Source organism: Labeo rohita, chromosome 3, assembly GCF_022985175.1.
Source record: "Labeo rohita strain BAU-BD-2019 chromosome 3, IGBB_LRoh.1.0, whole genome shotgun sequence".
In the NCBI taxonomy this organism is placed as follows: Eukaryota; Metazoa; Chordata; class Actinopteri; order Cypriniformes; family Cyprinidae; genus Labeo; species Labeo rohita.
Window position 1 is genome coordinate 22684908 of NC_066871.1, and position 21871 is coordinate 22706778.

The 21871-nt window shown below is 36.4% G+C and overlaps 1 protein-coding gene across 4 annotated transcripts in view; it reads right to left on the reverse strand.

Moving 5' to 3' along the window:
• The window catches only part of usp7 (ubiquitin specific peptidase 7 (herpes virus-associated)), a 24983-nt gene extending 8359 nt beyond the window's left edge, over window positions 1-16624 (reverse strand). The window contains exons 1-20 of one of the 4 annotated variants that reach the window (XM_051102614.1): window positions 16228-16624; window positions 12869-12973; window positions 12525-12723; window positions 12198-12336; window positions 12031-12119; window positions 11840-11948; window positions 10169-10299; window positions 9547-9601; window positions 9341-9421; window positions 9159-9249; window positions 8840-8922; window positions 6112-6221; window positions 5509-5686; window positions 2672-2816; window positions 2307-2437; window positions 1955-2089; window positions 1322-1423; window positions 1105-1210; window positions 861-953; window positions 673-740 (exon numbers count right to left, since the gene is read on the reverse strand). In XM_051102614.1, the coding sequence (XP_050958571.1) occupies window positions 673-740; window positions 861-953; window positions 1105-1210; window positions 1322-1423; window positions 1955-2089; window positions 2307-2437; window positions 2672-2816; window positions 5509-5686; window positions 6112-6221; window positions 8840-8922; window positions 9159-9249; window positions 9341-9421; window positions 9547-9601; window positions 10169-10299; window positions 11840-11948; window positions 12031-12119; window positions 12198-12336; window positions 12525-12723; window positions 12869-12973; window positions 16228-16309 (2232 nt within the window). In that variant the 5' untranslated portion in view covers window positions 16310-16624. Of the gene's footprint in view, window positions 1-672; window positions 741-860; window positions 954-1104; window positions 1211-1321; window positions 1424-1954; window positions 2090-2306; window positions 2438-2671; window positions 2817-5508; window positions 5687-6111; window positions 6222-8839; window positions 8923-9158; window positions 9250-9340; window positions 9422-9546; window positions 9602-10168; window positions 10300-11839; window positions 11949-12030; window positions 12120-12197; window positions 12337-12524; window positions 12724-12868; window positions 12974-15071; window positions 15224-15672; window positions 15803-16227 lie in introns of those variants that run through there. The other 3 variants (XM_051102612.1, XM_051102610.1, XM_051102613.1) reach the window with 3 other exon arrangements.
• Window positions 16625-21871: the final 5247 nt, after the last annotated feature.

Below are 21871 nucleotides of genomic sequence, written 5' to 3' on the forward strand. Positions count from 1 at the left end.
ATCTCATTTTCTGCTCCAACTTCAAAACAGTCCGACGCCGTTTTATTTATTTTTTTTTTTGCAAAGAGCGTTTGACTTTATTTACACGTTTGCTTTGTAAACACTGGGTCGGTATTTCCGCCTACATCAGGCGTGACTTTTCCAACGTGATGACATAACGTGAAGTCAAGCAAATGTAAGAACAACATTTGTGGTTCAAATATATAAATTGTTTTATTTTATTTTTTAGAAAATTACTGATTGTTTCACTAGATAAGACCCTTATTTCTTGGCTGGGATTGTGTAGAGCAACTTGAAGCTGCACGGAAAACAGCAATTTGGACCTTCAACCTGTTGATCCCCATTGAAGTCCACTATATGAAAAAACATCCTGGAATGTTTCATAAAAACCTTCATTTCTTTTCAACTGAAGAACATCTTGGATGACATGGGGGTGTGTAAATCCTTAACTTGATCCTAAACTTCTGAAATGTAGGTAATACTGATGTTCTGATGACTTATTCACTTATTTTATTTACTCAAAGTTTACTCAAATTTTTAGAATATAGCATTACAGGAGTCATTTATCTGTTTTAAAGCACATCTATTTCTACAGGTTTATCATGCATCTCTACCAAACATTTTCTATACAACTATAAATAGACAAATGCATTGTTAAACCAACACTCTTACCTCATAGAGGATAAGGCTAGTTCCCTGCTGAAACCCTGCTCTTTCACACATAACGGGCAGCAAGCCTCCTGTTTGGGTGAGGGTTAGAACGGATTAAGCATCAGAAAGAACAGTCATCTGTTTAATTAGATTTTCACAACAAAAACTTAATGAGAGCAATCCGATTACACATAGCTTTGAATACTCACGTATTTTACAGGATATAGGTGTGTAGATATGTCCACAATAATTTAAGCTTCTGGTTTTTGGATCATACATCTTCAAGAACAACATAACGTCATCTGAAAATCAAAAGTTTAAAAGGTTGATGCTATCAGAACATGAAACGTGTAGGCAATTTCAGTCTTCAGTAAGAATAAACAATTTAAACGCAAAACATCTATTGCCTAAAATGGTTCTGAATATACTGTAAATGCACACATTGAAACTCACGGTCTTTGTCGAACTTGGGTAACGTTGCACCGCTGGCGGCCATTTCTGGATCTACAGTTTCCAGAAATATTGTCCATGGGTTTTCGTTATCACTCAAGTCGATCATCTGTTTGTGACACCAGAATGAACAGCTTTATTCTCACATACAGAGCAATATAAGAAACAAGAACGACTGCACAAAATATGGACGTTTAAAAACATGATCACACAGACTTACAGACTTGTTGCAATCTGCTTCATAATCCAACATGGCTGGCCGTTTAGTGCCATTGCTTCTGGCCTGCATTGGCCACAGCCTCATCTGATCCTGCGGGAAACCCTGGAGGAAAAACAAAAGGTAATTGAGCCTCTTCACAGACCCATCAGAAAATAAATGCAACTAATCTGATGTTAACCAAATATAAATACCTAACACTTTTGCTGTGTTATGTTAAAAGGTCTTTTTTTTTTACACTGCTGGTTAATTGTCACCACTATGAAAAAAAATCTAAATATTAACAAGTGATTTGAGGGGATTTTGAAAAGTTAAGATTGCAGAGTTGGGTTAATTATGAGTCATAACACCATAAACAAATGGAATAATGTCAAATGTCTTTGCCAGCTGACAATTTGCTAAACAAGAAATCTACAGTTGCTTTTACAAGAATTTGTTGGCTGACATTTTGTCAAAGAATTTCACATTGCGAATTTATACATTTTTAAATTCATCAGGCTAAACAAAGTTCCGGTCAAAACAAGTACTCATTCAGAATGTTTTTTTTTTTTTTTTTTTTTTTTTTTTAAATATATGCTCTAGGGAACAGAAAGCAAAAGATGTCATCTACAGAAACTGTGCCAGGTGAAGTCTCACCATGGTCTGTGAGAGGTTCTGAACAAACTCAGCCAGAGTGGAGCTTTTCAGAACTTTGAACACTGTGTATTTGACTTTTTCTTCATCATACATGTCGTTGCCCTGATGCCCACAGAACTGGTCTTCAGTCACCATCTATAGAAACAAAGAGTTAGTATTTGTTAAACAGAAACACACAGCGGCACAGAATTATTTAACAAATCCCCCTCTAAAGATATAAACTTAACGTTGCAAACAAGACCTGATGTGGCCCATTTTATTTGCCACACCAAGCTGACCAATACATCTCCCATTTAGACAGGACATTTGAATACCCAGACGGATTTAAATCAGGCATTATTTGACTCCATACCTGTACTTGCATGTAAAGGTGAGCCTCCTGCCTCTCTTTTCTCTTCTGTGCTTCCACCCTCTTCTCCTCCTGCAGCCTCTCCACCAGCTGCTGAGGGATATCCATGTCTGTGACTGGCTGCAGGACCTCACCTGGACATGACAACAGCACTTATGAGCACAGATGGACATGGGACAAACGGATCCACACCCAAAAACAGGGTGGTTTTCATATAGGCTGGATTGTTGGCAGTTTCTACAGGCACCAGCAACTTACTGAGACACAAAGTGAAATTGCCTCATGGTAAAAAAAAAAATATATATCATCACAAATTAATCTCACAGCAGGTGTAAATAGGTTTGTATGTGTGTGTATATGCCACTCACTGAGCTTGGACTCTCTGATGTACACCAGCATGTAAGCGTTGGTGCAGTGACGCACTGACAAATCGTCATCGTGACCGCCGTAATTGTGTTCAATGGCCTCTTCTTTAGTGCACCGTGAAACGACGTCATCATCGAATTTACACCACTGCAAGAGGAACAAACAAACAAACAAACAAACAAACAAACATTACATTTGGAAAGAAATTATGAAGGCATGTGGGAGTGAATTTAATAAACATCTTCACAAGAGATCTAACAACAGTCAAAATAATGTTTGCCACCAGACTAAAGACTATGAATAAAAATAAAATAAATAAAAGCAAACACAATACAGGGCTCCAGACTAAAGCGAGAACTCTGGCACAAGTGCCTCGAAGTGCTGATCAAATGACCTGATTTGCTAGCATTTTTGAAAAATGTGTAATGTAATATTGTAAATATTCAAATATTATATATTTTGTCCAACGGAAATGTTTAGACTTCTTATTAGCCTCTGAGCTTATTTTGCGAGAATGTCAGTAGAAACAGGAAACTATTAGAAACTAAAATAAGGAATGGACCACAAGACAGAACTCTGCAAGCAAACTCTGATTGCTTAAGTACTGCTGCACCAGAAACACACGTTTTGATATAGATTTACTGACATTAATAAGAAGACAATGTAAGAAACTGTAAGAAAGTCTGCTGTAGCATCAACATGACAAAGTCTGAAGAATATTTGTAATATTTATTACATTTTTCATTATTTTAATTAAAGATTTATAATTTTTATATACACATACATACATACATACATACATACATATACACAGACACATACATATATGTGTGTGTGTGTGTATATATATATATATATATTTTTTTAATTATTATTTTATAAACAGACTACCAGTCAAAACTTTGGGTTCGGTAAAGCCTTGTTGAGAATGTCAATCTAAATCCATTTATTTGCTTTCTCTACTGAAATCTGATTTAAGTGATTGATTTAGGGCTGTCACAAAAAAATAAACTAAAATCCTCAATTGCATTTTGCCCGTGTCGAGCAGGTTTAATTTATGTGACCCTGGATCACAAAACCAGTCATAAAGGTAAATTTTGAAATTGAAATTAAGATTTATACATCTGAAAGTTGAATAAATAAGCTTTGCAATGATGTATGGTTTGGTAGGATTGGACAATATTTGGTCGAGATACAACTATTTGAATATCTGGTATCTGAGGGAGCAAAAAACAAAAAAAACAAAACAAAAAAAAGTTGTCCAAATAAAGTTCTTAGCAATGCATATAACTAATCAAAAATTATGTTTTGATATATTTATGGTAGGAAATTTACAAAATATCCTCATGGAACATGATCTTTACTTTAGATCCCAAGTTTTTTTTGGCATTAAAGAAAAAAAATAATTTTGACCCATACAGTGTATTGTTAGCTATTGCTACAAATTTACCCAGGCTCCGTTCACAGTAAATGCTGCTCCACACAAACTTTTATTAATTACATTGTGGAGCAACTTAAAACACATTTCTGCATATTGTTGAGTGTTTTGGGTTTGTTAAAATGTTTGAAAATGCAACATGCGCCATTTCAAACCGATTACTCAATTAATCGTCAAAATAATCGACCAATTACTCGATTACCAAACTAATTGTTACTGACAGCCCTAAACCAACTGTCCAGACAGTGTATCTTAAATGTTCAGATCTGATTTGTGTCCTGTGATGCTCTTTCATTTTACCAAATATCTGCATGTGTTTCTATGGCAAAGATGCTGATGTGGTATGCCTATGCTAGAAACAGCAATAAGAGCAGTACAGTTTGCAATACAAATGTTGTCTTGCAATATGCTGCCTCTTATGAGGCAGCAGCAGAAATGTAGGAAGCTGGAATGCTTGGTTGTATTCCATGCTGCTGTGTCCACTTTTCTTAAAACGCCAAGGTGTGTAGACCAGCTCTATACCTATATTGTCATTTTCTGCTTAACTTGCACTTCACAACAACACAACTTTGTTTCTGCCAAGACATTCAGCATGTTTTATACAAACAACGTCTGATGTGTTTACATTTTATGTAGCGTGAGAAAGTGACATTGGCCAAAAAAAAAAAAAAAAAAAAAAAAAAAAAGAGCTATGCAAAATTCAGCCTGAGCTGTTGCTTCCTGTCAATACTTGCTGTCCTATCAAAAACGGCAAAAATAAATCTGGTTCATGGTCAGATTAAAAGAAATGTATAGAAATCCATTTAGAAAAGGATTTCAAACAATGTATGAATGAAGCTTGAAATTTCAACTTCAAAATCAAAATTCATGTGCTTTTTTGATGTTCAGACTTGCTAAATATGACTGAATTTCAATAAGATGTGCACAAAAATAGGATTTGAACTGAGTCTAAACAAAGTTTTAGCGTTTAGTGTTAAAGATTAGATTATTCCTTAAAGAAGACTATTATACTTTTATTGGATCAAAAATAGTTACAAATAATTTAATAAAATAATATTATTATTGGTATCAGTACAATGTACAGTTTTCTATTTGAATATAACGTAATTTATTCTTGTGATGGCAAATTGCTACTCCAGTCTTCAATGTCACATGATCCTTCAGCTATCATTCTAATATGCTGATTTTGTGCTTAGGAAACAAAAAACAGTTGCTGCTTGATATTTTTATGCTTGATATGCATAAAACTAAAAGTCAGTCTCAGTCTGGAGCCCTCCAATGCTTTACGGTTTTACTTTACCAATATTAACAAAACATTCCATGCAACCACAAGCCACCCAAAAAGCCAACCCGTTAACCACCAACAGAAATATTAGGGACCCCTGAAATAAAGGTTCTCACTATTGGTGCGGTGACACTCACTTTGCCGTCTCCTTTAGGATTAAGGTAGACGACGTAGTGGCCCCCGTGGTTGTCTCCGCTGTGCACCAACACGGCGTGGAGAATGTAGTTGGCTGGGTCTTTGACGTCTGGCTTCTGCAGAAACTCATCCAGAGGTAACTGCTCTGGGAATTCAAACCTGTGGGGCACAACATCAGGTATCAGGCTCAGCCCCCATTTCTCTACCATGATATGAGTAACAGTGAACAAGAGATTATGCCAGAAAGATTATAGGAGAGCACGTATCTTAAAGTGTACCCTCCAGTCCATATTCAAGTGTTCAGTTGACAAACATCATTTAGATGAGTCACTCTCAAAGATATTTTAAGTGCATAATCTGCCTGTGTGCACGACACGCATTTATTCGGACCACCCATAAATCACATTGCTTATTTCAGCCATCACGGAAAAGCAGAAGACGTATCAGTGTCACTCAATCAATCACAAACCCTTCATTTACAGTGACATTTTAAAACCAGCAGATATTACACACAGATTACAACATTTTTACACCTGCAACACATTGAAGAGGCTTAAATAAAATACAAGGGGGAAAGTTGTTACCTGTCATTTATCTTAATATTCTGGTCAGTCTGAGGGTCGTACATGAACCTCATCAGCTGTAGGTGCAGGATAGGAGGGAAGGTCAGGAACTTTACACCCTTCTCTGCTTCCTGGAAGACAAATGAACCACAAATATAGTCAAACCTCCAGTAAAATGGACGAAAACCACAATATGCATAGGGACCTGTGATTTCCATGATGCAAAAAACGCAAACGGAATCGTGGAATCCAGTCATAAAAAATGGAATTTATAACGCTGAATATCATGGAATTTGCCAAATTTTGGATGAATGAATCAGAATAAATCAGTTGGTCAGTACATGTAAATCAATATGGACTAGTGTCTGTGAATATTAGAGCTGCAAAACGATTAGTCGCGATTAATCGATTCAAAATAAACGTTTTTTTTTTTTTTTTTTTTTTTTTTACATATAAATGTGTGTATTTTGCATATATGATCTATTATGTATGTGTATATATATATATATATATATATATATATATATATATATATATATATACACACACACACACAAATACACATACATGTATATACTAAGGAAAAGCATGTAAAAATTAATATTTATATATGTTATACACAAATGTTTACATAAGTACTTTTTTTTTTTTATACATACGTGTGTATATTTATATATACATACATACTAAATATACACAGTGCACACTAGGGATATCTTATCGTTTGTGATATACCAGTAAAAATTTTCCCCACGATAAGTAGTAGTCTTCCCGTGATAACCATAAAGTCTAGTTGTTGACATATTTCTGTGTGCGACAGTGCGGAGTGACACGCTGAAGGCGGACATGAAACTAGTATATCGCTAAATGAGGAGCTACAATCTGGGACTGGTTTGGTCAAAACTGTGCAGTGCGACAAAAATCAGTCTGAGCCTTGAATAACGTTAACTGTACTAGCAGCAAGTGTGTGATGCACTTTTGCATGTGTGATGAGCCTGTTTACAAACCCATTGTACAACAAATAACATTTATTGGCATGCTTTTTCTCCAAATTAACTTCATAACAGTCAATTGTTTGAAACAACGTTTTGTGATCAGCCGTGGTTTCATATCACAGAATAAAGCTGAAATCATACTGTTTTATAGTATTTTAAAGGCTATGTCGATTAGCACTGCATTATAAATATACTTGATCCTTAAAATACCCTAGATTGCTTGAAGAACATAGACAAACCATATATTGTAGCAATCATGTTTACTGTCTCCAAGTTTCTTCAGTTAAAATTCCTCTATCTGCATTTTATTCAGCTACAGCGATAACTGAATTAGAGATTCCTTTTTTTTTTTTTGCCTCTGCTGCATCAACATGAGTACATGACCTCTAGAACTGCTCTGATAGTCACTTGATGAACAATTTATCATTTCATCTGAGGAAAAACTATCATCATATCATATAGGCTACAAACAGAAATTTCAAATAAATGTTTAGTTTAAGTTGAAGAAACTGTGACAGAAATATATATTTTTTAATGTAAGGAGAGCACTACTACTACTAATAAATTTGTTAAATCATGATGTTAATGAATATGTACCAGAAAAATATTTACCAGAATTTATTTATCAGAAAAATGTAAATACACAATTGTTTTTTCTGAAAAAAGCAGCAAAATAATAATAAACAATTTTTTTATTAAAGGGTAATTCCATCTAAATGTAAACCTCACCATGAAAAAATAAAGTGTTTTACCAAAGGTTTTTACTATACTGACAGCACAGATGTCAACATTTGGTGGTTCAAATACCCATGTGAGGTCTCTCTTTTTTAAGCATTTTATTTTTAATGCATGATTTTCCATAGTCTGATAAGTGCTATTTTCAGGCTCGTCACATCCATAACAGAACATATTACTCATAAACAGACACATCAAAATTAAAATAAAGTAACAATTATATGTTTTGTGAAGAGCCATCACTACTCTATTTGTGGGATACTGTGTCTGGTTTGTACATTTTAATTTGCAGAAATCCTACAAAGTAGTCTCTCAAAAACAGTGTCCTTTTCTTGTCACATCCATAATGCTGGCTTTGCCCTAAACCAATTAAAAGATGCTTTTGATGATTAAAGCTTAATGAAAGCATTAAATGGAAGCCAGGAAATGGAAAACACAAAATTTGGTTTAAAATAAATACATCGGACAGAAAAACACATTTCATAGGGCGGTATGAATTTAATTTTTGTTAAACCTTTAATAAAATCTGATAACTTGTGTAGTTCCGTGATTTCAATTAATTAGACACGCTTTTTGATTAGTTTTTTTTTTTTTTTAGTTTTTTTTTTTTGTTAAATCATCTAGAAAACATGGAATCAAGAAAAATTAAAACAGAAAAAACAGAATTTGGAGAGGGGGGAAAAAAAGGAAATTTTGGAAAAAATAAAACAGATGTTACTGCACCTATACGTATCAGTGCAGTAACATCAGCAAGCCTTCAACAAATTTTTTAATAGGTCCTTTGCCCATTGTCAGTAGGGTAATGATGCACCATATATGTGACTTTGTATTGGTAAACGCTGCAAATTTGTGTTTTAAAGGTTAAAAAAAAATCTGAAATCCACAAGGGGAAACTTGTGCCTTGTGTACCTCATGAAATTCCAGATTCTTCTGACATTACTGCATTTCGTTGTAAAAGTAAACATGACTGCACTTTTAGGGTTGGTTAGCTTTGGAAGGTGATGTACGCAAACCCTTACCTGTAGACCATGCTCCCCTGCATCATATTTGTTATCCCCATCCAGCTGTTCCACTGCCACATAATCCTTGAATGACTCAAAGACTGCAAGGCAGAGAAGGAGCATTAGTAACACACCGCAACACAAACACATCCAACACTGTGTGCAACATTATGAAATGGTATCTGAAACAGTCTGAGCTGAATTCGCTAATTTTGTCCTGGAACTCAGTTGCAAGATGTTGGAAAACTGATGCATTTACAGACCACACTACAAGAAAGGCCTTCCTGGAACACAAGGGAGGACCGTAAGATAAAAGATCAGAGCAAGCCACACTTACTGTTTTTCTTTCCTTTTATGCTGAGTTGGATGTCGTAGTAATCCTCTATTCTTTCTGACCGATAGTCCACATGCTTACACTGGATGTAGGACTGCAATGGAGAAAACACCCAAATGTGGTGAGGCTGAACAAATGAATGAGATGTAGAGAAAAACCACAGAGAGAGACTATGGGTGACTTACCACCATCTTCCCTCGGAAGAGCTTTGGGATTGTGCCCTCCACACAAGTTCCTTTCATCTTGTTCTCCACATTGTCCAACAGCTAAAATTGGCAAAAAACAAAAAAACAAAACATTGTTTATCCAATCTGACATGACTAATCCCTCAATTGATCAATGAGTTAAAAGAGAAGGATCCAAAGGGATCCATGGAGATCAGGCTACTCACCACTCGGCACAGTTCCTGTACATCATGCTGCATGAAGCTGTCTAGAGTCTCCCATCTGCGGAAACAGAAATATTTTATAATATGAACATATGCATGGACCATTTACACAATGGCACTAGCCCCCAGAAACATCAGCTCAAGTGTTAGATCTGCTAGCCTAACATCAAAATCAAATGCACCTTTATTAAACCATTTTTTTTTTTTTATTTAAATGGTCTTATTTAATGGCTAAGAAACGTTCTATAGATTCCCACCAGTAAGAACTGAAATCAAGAAAAAGCACGTAGTAAAATGAACATGCTCGCTTAAAAGTTCATAGCCAAGTCACTCAAGGTTAAGCCAAAAACTGAAAAAGCCTTTATTGCATCATGGTTAGAATTTTTAGAAACGCACACAAATAGCACACTTAACTGGAAAGAAAATCTGGGATTAAACAGATTTGCAGTTCAGAAAATTTAACAAGAACATCAAAAATGGAGGATAAAACATTCAAGGACAATGACAAGGAACAACATGAAACTCGCACTTCACATCTCGCTCAAGAATGTCAACTGGCAGACGTGTCATGTATCAGTGCCTGATTCATAGTGCTTGTAAACTGAACATTCAAAACAAAACCTACCCAAAAGACTTAGTCAGCTTCTTTGTCCCAACTGGCTTATCGCTGTGTTGGAGCTCATAGAACACCCTCTGCAGGGCGAGGGGAACACTTTTGGAGGAATCATCTCCCTCAGTAGGCATCATGTAAACCGCCTAAGAAGCAAAAACAAAGCAGGTTCTCTGACAAATGCAAGGCATTAACCTGTACTTTTCTTCTGAGGACTAACAGATATATAATGAACAATATGCAATAAAACATCAGTATAAAAAAGTAAAATTAAAACAACACTTCCATTGACCTACAGCTAAAATATACAACTTGAAAAGCAGACTAACGCCATATAAACACACGCAAAACATTTTCTCCATGATACCATTCAAAAGTATTGAGTTAGAACGTGTCTTTTTTTTTAATGTAATTACTACTTACATTATATTGATCAAAAGTGACAGTAAAGATTTATTGTATTATATAATATGAAAACATGTATTTCAAATAAATGCTGTTCTTATGAACTTATATTCATTAAAGAACCCTGAAAAAATATTTTCAACAAGAAGAAATGTTCAACCACAAAATCAGCATAATACAATGACTTCTGAGGAATCATGTGACACTATATATATTAAAAAAAAATAATTCAAATAAAAAATACTTATAAGTTGTTTCTTACTACTGATTGATCAAATGTGACCCTGGACCACAAAACCAGTCATAAAGGTTTTTTTTTTTTTTTTTTAATTGAGATTTATACATCACCTGAAATTGAATACGTTTTCCATTGATGTTTGGTTTGTTAGGATAGGACAAAATCGCCTTTAAAGTTGTATAAATGAAGTTCTTAGCAAAGCATATTACTAATCAAAAATTTGATAAATTTAATATAAAAGTTGATATATTTACGGTAGAAAATTTGCAAAATCCTTAATGGAACATGATCTTTACTTAACATCCTGATGTTTTTTGGCATAAAAAAAATCCTATTGATTTTTGGCAAATCAATAATTTTGACCTATACAATGTGTGTTTAGCTATTGCTACAAATATGCCTGTGCTACTCATGACTGGTCTTGAGGTCCAGGGTCACAAATAACAGCTGATTTTGTAAGCGTAAGTGACTTCTTTCAGAACATTTTTTTTGTTTCTATCTTTCAGACCCCAAAACTTCTGACTAGTAAATGGTATTTTGTTTTATGTTCTTACTCAAAAAAGAAGTGGTGAAAGTTTTAGCATGTAAATAACAAAGCCTGCTGTGGAGAAAATGTGCTCTACCAGCACAGGGACACAGTGATACCAGCTATGATAAGCAAAATTTTCCTCTTATCACTTCACATTTTCTTTGCACCATAAATTGGATCCACATCCGGCGAGATGTATGACTCTAATAAGAACCAAATATTACCAATAAGAGTCAAAATATTGTTACACTTGGCTACACCTGAATGCACACTGCATCTTCTCTCATCACCTCAACATTACGCATCCACTTCGGTGAGCGATGCAGTTGGAAAGTAGGTTATATTTCATTTGGAACTTAGAGCAGGCAAAGGAAAATCAATTTGCAAAGTAGGACCTGTATTTTTAAATAGTCATTTACTTGCGCACATCCAAAGCAAATGTCATCTATAGTGCATTCTGTAGGAATATTGCAAAAAAACTTCTGATTCTGCTAACGAAAAGCAAATGTCTCACCCGTCGAAGTTGGTTTGTGAAGAAGAGAGTCTGTAGTAAGCTGTTCATGTAACATGTGGCTCCTTGATTCTTCAACCCCACGTAACCAGTGTGTTTCTTTGAATCCCAGCTGTAAATAAAACAGTGAAATTAGCTATCGTTGCAAAAGCTTGTCAACATCAAAAACGTAAGTCACGCAAGAAATTACTTACGCCACACCGTGAGGTGCATCAGCTTGAACATAGACCTCAAACGTGACCTTATCATCCTCCACAAAGCCCCGCTCAGGATCAGTCACATCCTGAAATCAACCAACATCAGCTAATTAGCTATGTTCACCAGCTCAGCAGAGACATTCATACAAAACGTGTAAACTTACACTCCATGACATGAAGTTGGAAAAGCCCCAGTCATTTTCCTTGTGGAAGAACAGGTGACTAATGCGGCGGCTAAAGGATTTCTCATCGTCTTTGTAGTTGATTATTTTGAGCATGGCTTGAGCATGACATGACCAGGATCTAAAACAATGAGGAATCAAATTAGGTTTGGTCTAAAAACACCAAGATGTTTTCAAGTTGCTTAAAGTGAGATAGAAATAGCTAAATATTTAGAAAAAGCCAAAGTGTATTAGCTTTACACAAAGGAGTCCATTAATGCCATCACTGAAATCTCTATACTAGAAAATGTAATGGCAGTGATTGCTTACGTAGAGTCTGACTCAGCATTGCACTGAAGGAAGAAGCCAACGCTCTTCTGGTGAGGTCTGTCTGGGTAGAAGCGGGGCATCACCATGATCTTCCAGGGCAGATTTCTCACAAAACAGGGTGGGCTGAGAACAGACTCACTCAGCCTGCTAAAGCGCTCCACCACAAAACGGAAAGTGGCTTCCGAGCGCCAGCTTGTGTCTATTATGAAGTGTTGTTAAAAAAAAAAAAAAAAAAAAAAAATTTAGATCAGCAGATGTACTTTCATTCATAACGTGCAAAATTATTAAAATAGATTTATAAAATATTAACAAGCATGGTGCTAAGCTTCAACATGTTTTTTTACCATCCTCCATGTCCTCCTCTGTGTTGTTGTGTCCGTCTGCCATAGCCACGTTCCCATTGATAACTGGATTCTGGGGAATTCTTGGAGGATCATCTGGGTCCCCAGCTGGGGGGAAAAAAAAAAAATTGGTCAAAATGGGAAATTCCGTTATCAACTGCAATGTTAATGCGTAAGGCTTCATCCCCCAAGATTTCTTGCAAGCTTACTCTGATTATGGTGGCACAGATTCACTGTGCAACAAGACAACAAATGCATTCAAGAGCATCTTTTAACAAAAAAAAAAAAAAGAATTTAGCATATGTAGCTCTACACATAGCAATTACTTATTTCATGTAATCTCATATATGTGTTTTATTAAAAAGACAAACTAGAATTACAAATCACTGTGAACTAGAAGTGACAAAGCAAAATTTGCATCTATAACCATCAAAGACTCTGAAGCACTACTGAATGCATCTGAAATAATGTTCACAACAGTCCAAGATAGTCTATAAACACCATGTAAAGATGATGCATTCAAGTCACACTGGAAAGATCATATGTACTAGTTGAGCCACAATTTCATAATTACAACTCTAGATTTACTTTGAGCATGAGTTTCTGAATTGGGTGCGTGACATGAGTAAACATAGTGGATGCAGTGTCTGCAAATGTTAAAATGACTGACATTGCTTTTTTGCGTTTTACATTTACAATAAATTCAAGTTGCATGAACAAAAGTTGCTATAGGATTGTAATTGTACAACGGCGCTTACAGCAACTTCATAAATGGAATAAAAACACAAGGCAAAAACACACCGAGAGCACATTCTTTAGTCATTAGACACCGCTATTTTGTTCAGAGCAAACGGATTTGAACGTCTGAGGTTGTAATTACAACTTGCCAACATGAAAACAAGTTTCCTATTTGGAAATTGGACAAACAGTCTTTTAAGTCTTATTTACGAGTGTGACACTCCGAGACAATTCTGATACCCGAGTTTCCTAATAGGACGGAGTCGAACTATAAACTTTACACACTGCAGAGGAGAAAACTACTGTTTTAGTATAAATTTTATTAATTTTTCCCCACAATATCTATATGGTTTTATCTTGCCATTAGTGTCATATATAATACTCCATATAAATATCCATTTGATGCACATTGTATGCGTTTCAAACAGCAAAGACCACATTTATTTGCTTGAAATTCCAATATCTCTAGATATTCTATAATCTCTAGAGAGTTAATGGATCCATTGTATATGAACTAAACATCTTTAAAACATTTTGGCTTTAATAAGATCTCCCCCCCAAAACAGGCAAGAACGAATCTATCCTGCATGATTCCCATTCTTTCAAATAACAAAGCACCCGAACATAGCACTGAAGTAGTGGAAAGTAGGACACTTCCAGCAGCTCTTAAAGATGGCATAAAACCCATGTGAAAACAAAACAAACTGGTTCTCTTCCTGTCTATGTGGGTGGTTCTTGACCAGAAAAAAAAAGATGCAATGTGAACCAGACATTTTGCTGTTCACCAAAAGGCCTGAATGAGTGAGATTAAAACCAGGCCAACCTGCATGCTTCAAAGCGGCATTTAGCGTTTCATTTGCGCATTCTTAGGCCTGTGATGTGTGCATGTCTTGAGAGGTCTCAGTGCGGGTCTCTGGACAGCAGCAGCAGCACCAGAAACGCCCCCACACGTGCACTGCAGAACTTTGATGAAACGCAGCGCAAAAATAAGCGTCCGAAATAAAACGAGAGAAATCACAGCCACGTTTCGTGGCCTTTTAAGCGCTACCGTCGCGATCGCGGCTGTGCACGAGCCAAAAAAACAGCCAAGCAAGCCGTAATCATTAAAAATGGCGAGCGGTACCACAGCATGACTCGTTATACAATGAAGAAGCAGAAAATCCCCGCGCGTTGTCGGCGGATCCACACGCGATGGCCTTGACGCACAGTCATTGCGATGCCCAAAACACATCAAATCTAGATTTACAACTGACAGCATAGGTACTCACCCCATATTATTAATAATAAGGGTGTCAGTGAGAAAAAAGGCGCTATGTTAATGACTCGTTTCTGAGTTGATCCGCTCGTTTACCCCCCTCCCCCTCCATACACACATATAGCCGCGCTGCTAACGTTTCCCTCCGCAAACCGAGCTCTTATTCTCGGCAAAGCGTGTCATCCGACACTATCCGATGAGCAAATAAATTACTTGGTTCGAGGATCCTTTGGTGAGCCATCATGCGCCGCGGGCCGCGCCGTCATCCAGATATAAACAAACACATACGCAAGCAGGCCTCGCAGAAACTGATCTGTGCAAAATACAGTCCACCATCTTGGAATAAAACTGCCATCCACTCCCCCTAATCGAGCTGCACAACTTCCTATGCGGAATGCATCCAAAGCCAACAACAACAGTAACGCATTAATAAGACATCGTAACAGCTAAATGCAACTTAACCGGTTAGGTACAGCAGAGAAAGCCTGTCATCACGCATGTGTTTCAGGAGCGAATTATAGTTCAAAATGGTGCTGTTGTCCAGCAATCATCCTCTGATGCCGTTTGTTTGATTGCATTAGCACTCAACAGAAAAAAACGGTGGCGGGACATGAGGATTTGCTGACTGTGGAGGAAAGCCATTCAATGAAGCAGCAACTTGTTTCAGAAATGTCTAAACAAGCAGATGTTCTGAAAGAACACTAAACTAGCCGATTAAATCGTGAACTAGTTAAACGGCTGGTTTAGTGCTCTCAAACGTTTCTCTGTCGTTTCAATCACAACCTACAGCACACACAATATGCTATGCACTTACATTTATCCATTCTGCAAGCCAATACGGGTCCGTCCGTCCAAATAACCAGCTTATCTGTGAGCATTTACCCCTCGATGCTTTTCAAAAGTTGCCCACAGGATCTACAGGTGTAACCGAGGGGCTCCTTACATAATCAGATGAAAACCTGACACAGTTTGGTAGATTGACGAGCTTAAAGATGGGCTGCGCCACGTTAATGCAGGCAGTATATAGCCAAACGCTAATGGTAGAAAACCCAACGGACACATAAACAGTATTATTTACGTAAAACAACCGTTGTTTGATTTGTAATAACAACGTAAGAGTGTAATGTGACTGAGATGAGCACGTAAATGAAATATGGTAGGCTTTTTGCTGACTGTTTGAAGTCCTCATGCAGCGAGGTAACGGTTAGCTGCTTGCTAACTAGCTATCGGGGTCAAAACATGCGATAGTGTGGCTTGGTATTAAACCGTTAACTGGTTAAATATCTGGCTTAGTGTGTTAACGTTGGCTGTGGTGTTAAATTAAAGCGTGTGAGTGAGCTTTTGGTTTTTGCGTGAGGCCTTGACGTACCCTCCATCTCCATGTCCTCGGGCTCGCTGAGCTGCTGCTCGCCGGCTTTCTGCTGCTGCTGCTGGGTGTGATGGTGGTTCATGTTGGCGGCTGTTAGGATGGGATGATGCCTGGGCTCTTTGTCTCCCTCGGGCCGGTCCGGTGGCGGTTCCGCGGGCAGAGGCTGGTGGGGAGTCGGAGGACGCGGAGGTGGGGTAAACAGGTCGAGCCTTTGCGGCTGGGCCTGCACTAAGACGACCTCGGCCTTGTCTGCTGTCAGCGCCGGGGATGGAGGAAGGGAGGCCGGTGGGGGAGCAGGCAGAGAAACGCGGACGTATTTGCTCGCTATTCGCCCAATCTCGGCGCCTGGGTGAAGGGATGCTAGCGTTAAGGATAGTCGGTGGCCTCGGGCTTCTGCTTAACGAAGGCCCGATGAATGAAACCCCGGCTTTCCCCCGTAGAAGTGCGGGGCGAATGCAACTCACAACAACCTGCAGCCGGGGAAAACACAGATAGCCCAGCTGAAGCTAGCAAAAGTGATAAAAGAAGAAACTCATGCGCCTCCGAGAGACTATTTTAAATGCAACTTTCCCTGCAATATTTCCAGTCCGTGTGCTCCTCCGATTGTCCCTCTTCTGGGGGGGAGCGGAGAAAAAACCTATCCATTCAAACCAGGCTCTAATGTGAAATCGCACTAATTTAGAAGTTTAAGCTCACAAAGATGCCCGCGTTTCGCCTCGCCGTTATCACAAGTGAAACTAACCTGAACATCTAACGCTTAATTTTACCCTGAAGCTGCATCCCAGAAGGCTACTCAAAGGAGAAAAGATAATTTTGCCCGGTCACGGCCAGAGCCTCTCTCACCCGCTCCCGTGGTTTATGATGTTCAGTTGAGGTAAAACTCAAAATGGCGGTCGCGCTCCTCTCTGAAATGTCACATCCGCATGGAGATCCAAACAGTGGCGCACACCGCCAGCGCCATAAACACAAATGCTGCCTCACGTTAGAGTTTATTCAAACTTAGCGGATTCATCCTATATATTTTTTTATTGCTGTTTACTATATTGCTGTTTTATTTATTTATTTAGCCTATTATTCTGTTACTGCTGACAACAGCATCACTATTGGTTATGCAGTATGTGTGTTGTATATTGTAAATTACAGGATTGTAATTTATTATTTTATTTAGTAATTATTTAGCAAAAATCGCTTATTGATTTCTTCTGGCCCACAACTTTTTATTTTCTATATGTAATAAATAAATACACTTTGAAAAGAATGGGAGCTAGATGGTCAACATTTTAATTTGATATTCTCTTTATTTTGTCAAAATTGCCACTTGTCATTTTTTTTCCCCACTTGTTTTCAGACCATTACCCAATACTTAATATAAATTAAAATATAGGCCTGTATTACGTTAAAAAAGGAAAGAAAAACAGAAATATGAATATGTACACTACCAGTCAAAAGTTTTTGAACAGTAAGATTTTTTATTTTTTATAGAAGTCTCTTCTGCTCACGAAGCTTGCTTTTATTTGATCCAAAGTACAGCAAAACAGTACCATTTTGAAATATTTTTACTATTTAAAAGAACTGATTTCTATTTGAATATATTTTAAAATCTAATTTATTCCTGTGATTTCAAGGCTGAATTTTTATTATCATTACTCTAGTCTTTAGTGTCACATGATTCTTCTGAAATCATTCTAATATGCTGATTTGTTGCTTAAAAACAGCATTTATCTGAAATAGAAATCATTTGTAACATTATAAATGTCTTTATCACCACTTTTGAGGAGTTTAAAACATCCTTGCTAAATAAAAGTAAATTATACTGACTCCAACACTTTTGAATGGTATAGTGTATAATGTTACAAAAGCTTTTTATTTCAGATAAATGCTGGATCTTTCTATTCATCAAAGAATCAAACGAATTTAGACACTGGTTTAAATACTGATAATATTAATAGTAAATGTTTCTTGAACAGCAGATCGGCACATTAGAATGATTTCTGAAGGATCATGTGACTTTGAAGACTGGAGTAATGATGCTGACAATTCAGCTTTGATCACAGGAATAAATTACATACATTTTAAAATATATTCAAACAGAAAGCAGTTATGTTAAATAGTAACATTTTTTACAATATTACTGCTTTTGCTGCATTTTGGATCAAATTAAATGCAAGCTTGGTGAGCAGAAGAGACTTTTTGTTTGTTTTTATGAAAATGTAATAAATAAATAAATAAATAAATAAAATTATTTTCCTGAAAATCCATTGTTTTATATTCTACTTGACAAGGCCATACAAACTCTTGTGAGAGTGTATTATGGTTCTCCATCATTTTAAGTAATTGTAAAGAAATAGTTTGACATAATTTCCCTTATTTTAGCTATAGGACTTATTGCTGCTGCTGCTGCATTCAATACATGTGCATTATGCAAAATACGTTGTCAACACTGTAAAGATTTATTGTGACCATACAGTAGAGGAAGCTCAAAATCAGTTTGAAACCAGCCTCAACCTGTTCCTTGACATCAATGCTGGATTTTTCAATATTTAATATAATAAATAGCCTATTTGACATTATTTTTATATATGATAGATTTGACCATATAGAGTGATCTAGTTTATTCTCTGGCATGACAGTGGTGTTGATATTTTCAGTCAGATGAATGGCCAACTGAGAAGAGTCTACAACATTGCTAAGGCAGTATGACTGTGTAGGGGGGTTTGGGAGGTGAACTTAATTGTGCAAAATTATTGGCAAGGAGGAGAAGCAGATGAGACCTGTCTGTATAAGGTAATAAATAGTCATTCATGTTTTGAAAATGTACGGTCACAGAATTAAACTAGGACTAATCTGATATTCAACAACAGAATAGTGCTCTGTAGTATTCTGTAATGGCTGTTATGTTGTTAATACATTAGCATGAGCAAGATGTTTGTGTTCTGTTTCGAATTAACGTTTATCTCAGCCTTTTATTTTTAGCCAAAACCACTTCAAGTGAACAGTCTCATCATGATTCTTTGATTCACATTTTATGCAGTGAAGCACCCTTTGTATAAAAGTAGACAAAATTGCTTAATTTCACAATAAAAGCTCAAAGTAATTCCTCAGGGGTGACTGTGCATTATTGCAATTGTTTCACACCTGGAGCCCCAGTGCTCTCAGTGTCTTTGCATTAATTTCATATTCTTTTTTCTCCATCAATGCAAACTGATTACAAAATGGACAGACAAACTACATGTCTGTAATCTTGTCCTCTCAGCATAAATGCAAACAAATGAGTGGAAATATTGGAGTAGCTGAATTGTAAACTTGACAGCTGTTTCCACATTGTATTATGTTCAATATTACCTTATTGAACAACATGTGCACACTGTTCAAGTAAGAATGCAATAGTGGATGGTTTTCTGATAGGAATTTGTGCAACCCTATAAAATGTTTTCCATATATATGAAAAAGGATGAGATTTTCTTTAATAGTTACTTTACAAACCCTTTACATTATGCATGCATATTTTAGAATTCTATATATTTCCTGAGAATCAATCCTTCATCTGACCTTAGTGACCTAGCACTAAGAATGCTATTCATATAAAGTGGTATTTAGAATATTTTAATGGCATTTGCACTTAATTGCTTTCAGCAAGCTTTCTACACCTTTCATCAAACCTTTCATCATTGCTCAGAAATGTAATCAAAGCACTATTTCTAAAATCCTTGTTTGAGCAAAATCCTCACACTCAGCAAGTGTATCTAAGCAGAACTCATCTTCATTCTTTGACTTTCAGCAGAGCATGCATTGTTACGAGAATGCATGTGGGTCAGATATACCCATTAGAATGGATATTGTTCATATTCAACATATATTTTGTCAATGGAATTAATTCTTATTATAATTTACATTGTGTAGCCTATGTGTGTGCACACGCTTGTGTGTTTGTATACCTAACCACAGATAGACAGTACCGGTAATATCTGATCAAAAGACTGCCTATTTTAGGGTTAACAGGCTGATGCAGCTTCTAACTTAACACTTACTCAAATAGTGCTGTAAGCAGTAGATGACTTTACAAGCTGCTGCTACCTTTTAATAATTTTATTTCAACGTTATAAACTAATGAAGTAATCTTTAGTTATCTTTAGTTATCTCCAGTTATCTTTAGATATTTATAGTACAAACATTTTCTTTTATTTGGGTTTAAAACACACCAGGAACATAACTGTATGGGTTTAAAAACCCCTCTAAAGGGAAAAATACAAATGTTACAAAAATAAATATATACGTAACTAAACGTGTACATTAAAAATTAGCATGTAAATATACATGACCAGTGTTGGGCAAGTTACTTCCAAAATGTAATACATTATATATATTACTAGTTACTGTCTTTTAAAAGTAATTAGTTACACTACAATATTACTGTCTCTGAATTGTAATGCGTTACACTACTTTTGAGTTACTTTTACCAAAATATCCACAGAAGTATGACTAGGCATTATAAAATGCCAAAATGTAATTTATTGCTGCTCATTTTACATCCAGTGGGGGGTAATGAGGTAGGTCTATATAGCATATAATTATAAAATCATATTTAGATAGGCTAGGCCTACCTGTATGTATGTCTACATTAATGTTACTTGTGGTTTAGGTTAAACACAGATAAGCACAAAATTATTACATTTATAAATAATGCCGGTAAATAAAGCGAAATGTTATAATGTACAAACAATAAACACAATACCTAGCCTATAGACTATTTTGAACAGTTTTCGGAGCAAAACAAGAATGAAATATATAAGTTGCTAAACAAGCCAAAACGAATTAGGTTAATTTAAAGCGAAACTGAAAGCAAACGCGTTGTTCTCACGCAGTCTATGTCTCTCATTCGGCATTAATCCAATTAAATGTGTCCATCCCTGATGCTGGTAGGTATGTTTTGATGCTGGTTTAAGATGGTCCTTTGCTGGTTCATGCTGGTCCTTGACCAGCAACATGACCAGCAAAAACCAGCAAAGGACCAGCATAAACCAGCTAAGGACCAGCTTAAACCAGCATCAAAACATACCTACCAGCATATGCTGTTTTTTCACCACGGATATTTGCGATGTATCTGAATGCTAAACTATGCTTATGCCTAATGCGCGTGAAAAAATCCTCACATGAGCAAATGTTTGGCCCGACCTCAGGCTGAACAGCATGAATTGTACTATACAGTACGCACTATTTTGATTAATCAGTGTATATGTTTGGTTGACTGTATTTTATTCTGATAATAAACAGGCTGCTACATTTGCAATGCTGTGTGTGTGTGAGGCGCTGGCGCGATCAATCAGCGGAAACAAACAACAACAACAAAAAATACTCAGTCATATTTGGTCATACAGATCATTCGAAACTGCAGTGTGTTTACTTTTATTATAAGTATTATACGCCGCACCACACAAACATGAACCAAACTCAGCAGCAGTCTTTTCCTTTTGTTTTGTTAATCTGTTAATTAGGCTATTTAAGTTAAATATATTTAGCGTATTCATTATTTTTATACATAGACTATGATTTGATAAAAACAGCTTTTGTTATTTAACTTAATTTTTGTTGCTTGTCTACGCTGGTCCGCCACATTCTTTCTCTTCTTTAGCTTAGTGTTAGTGGC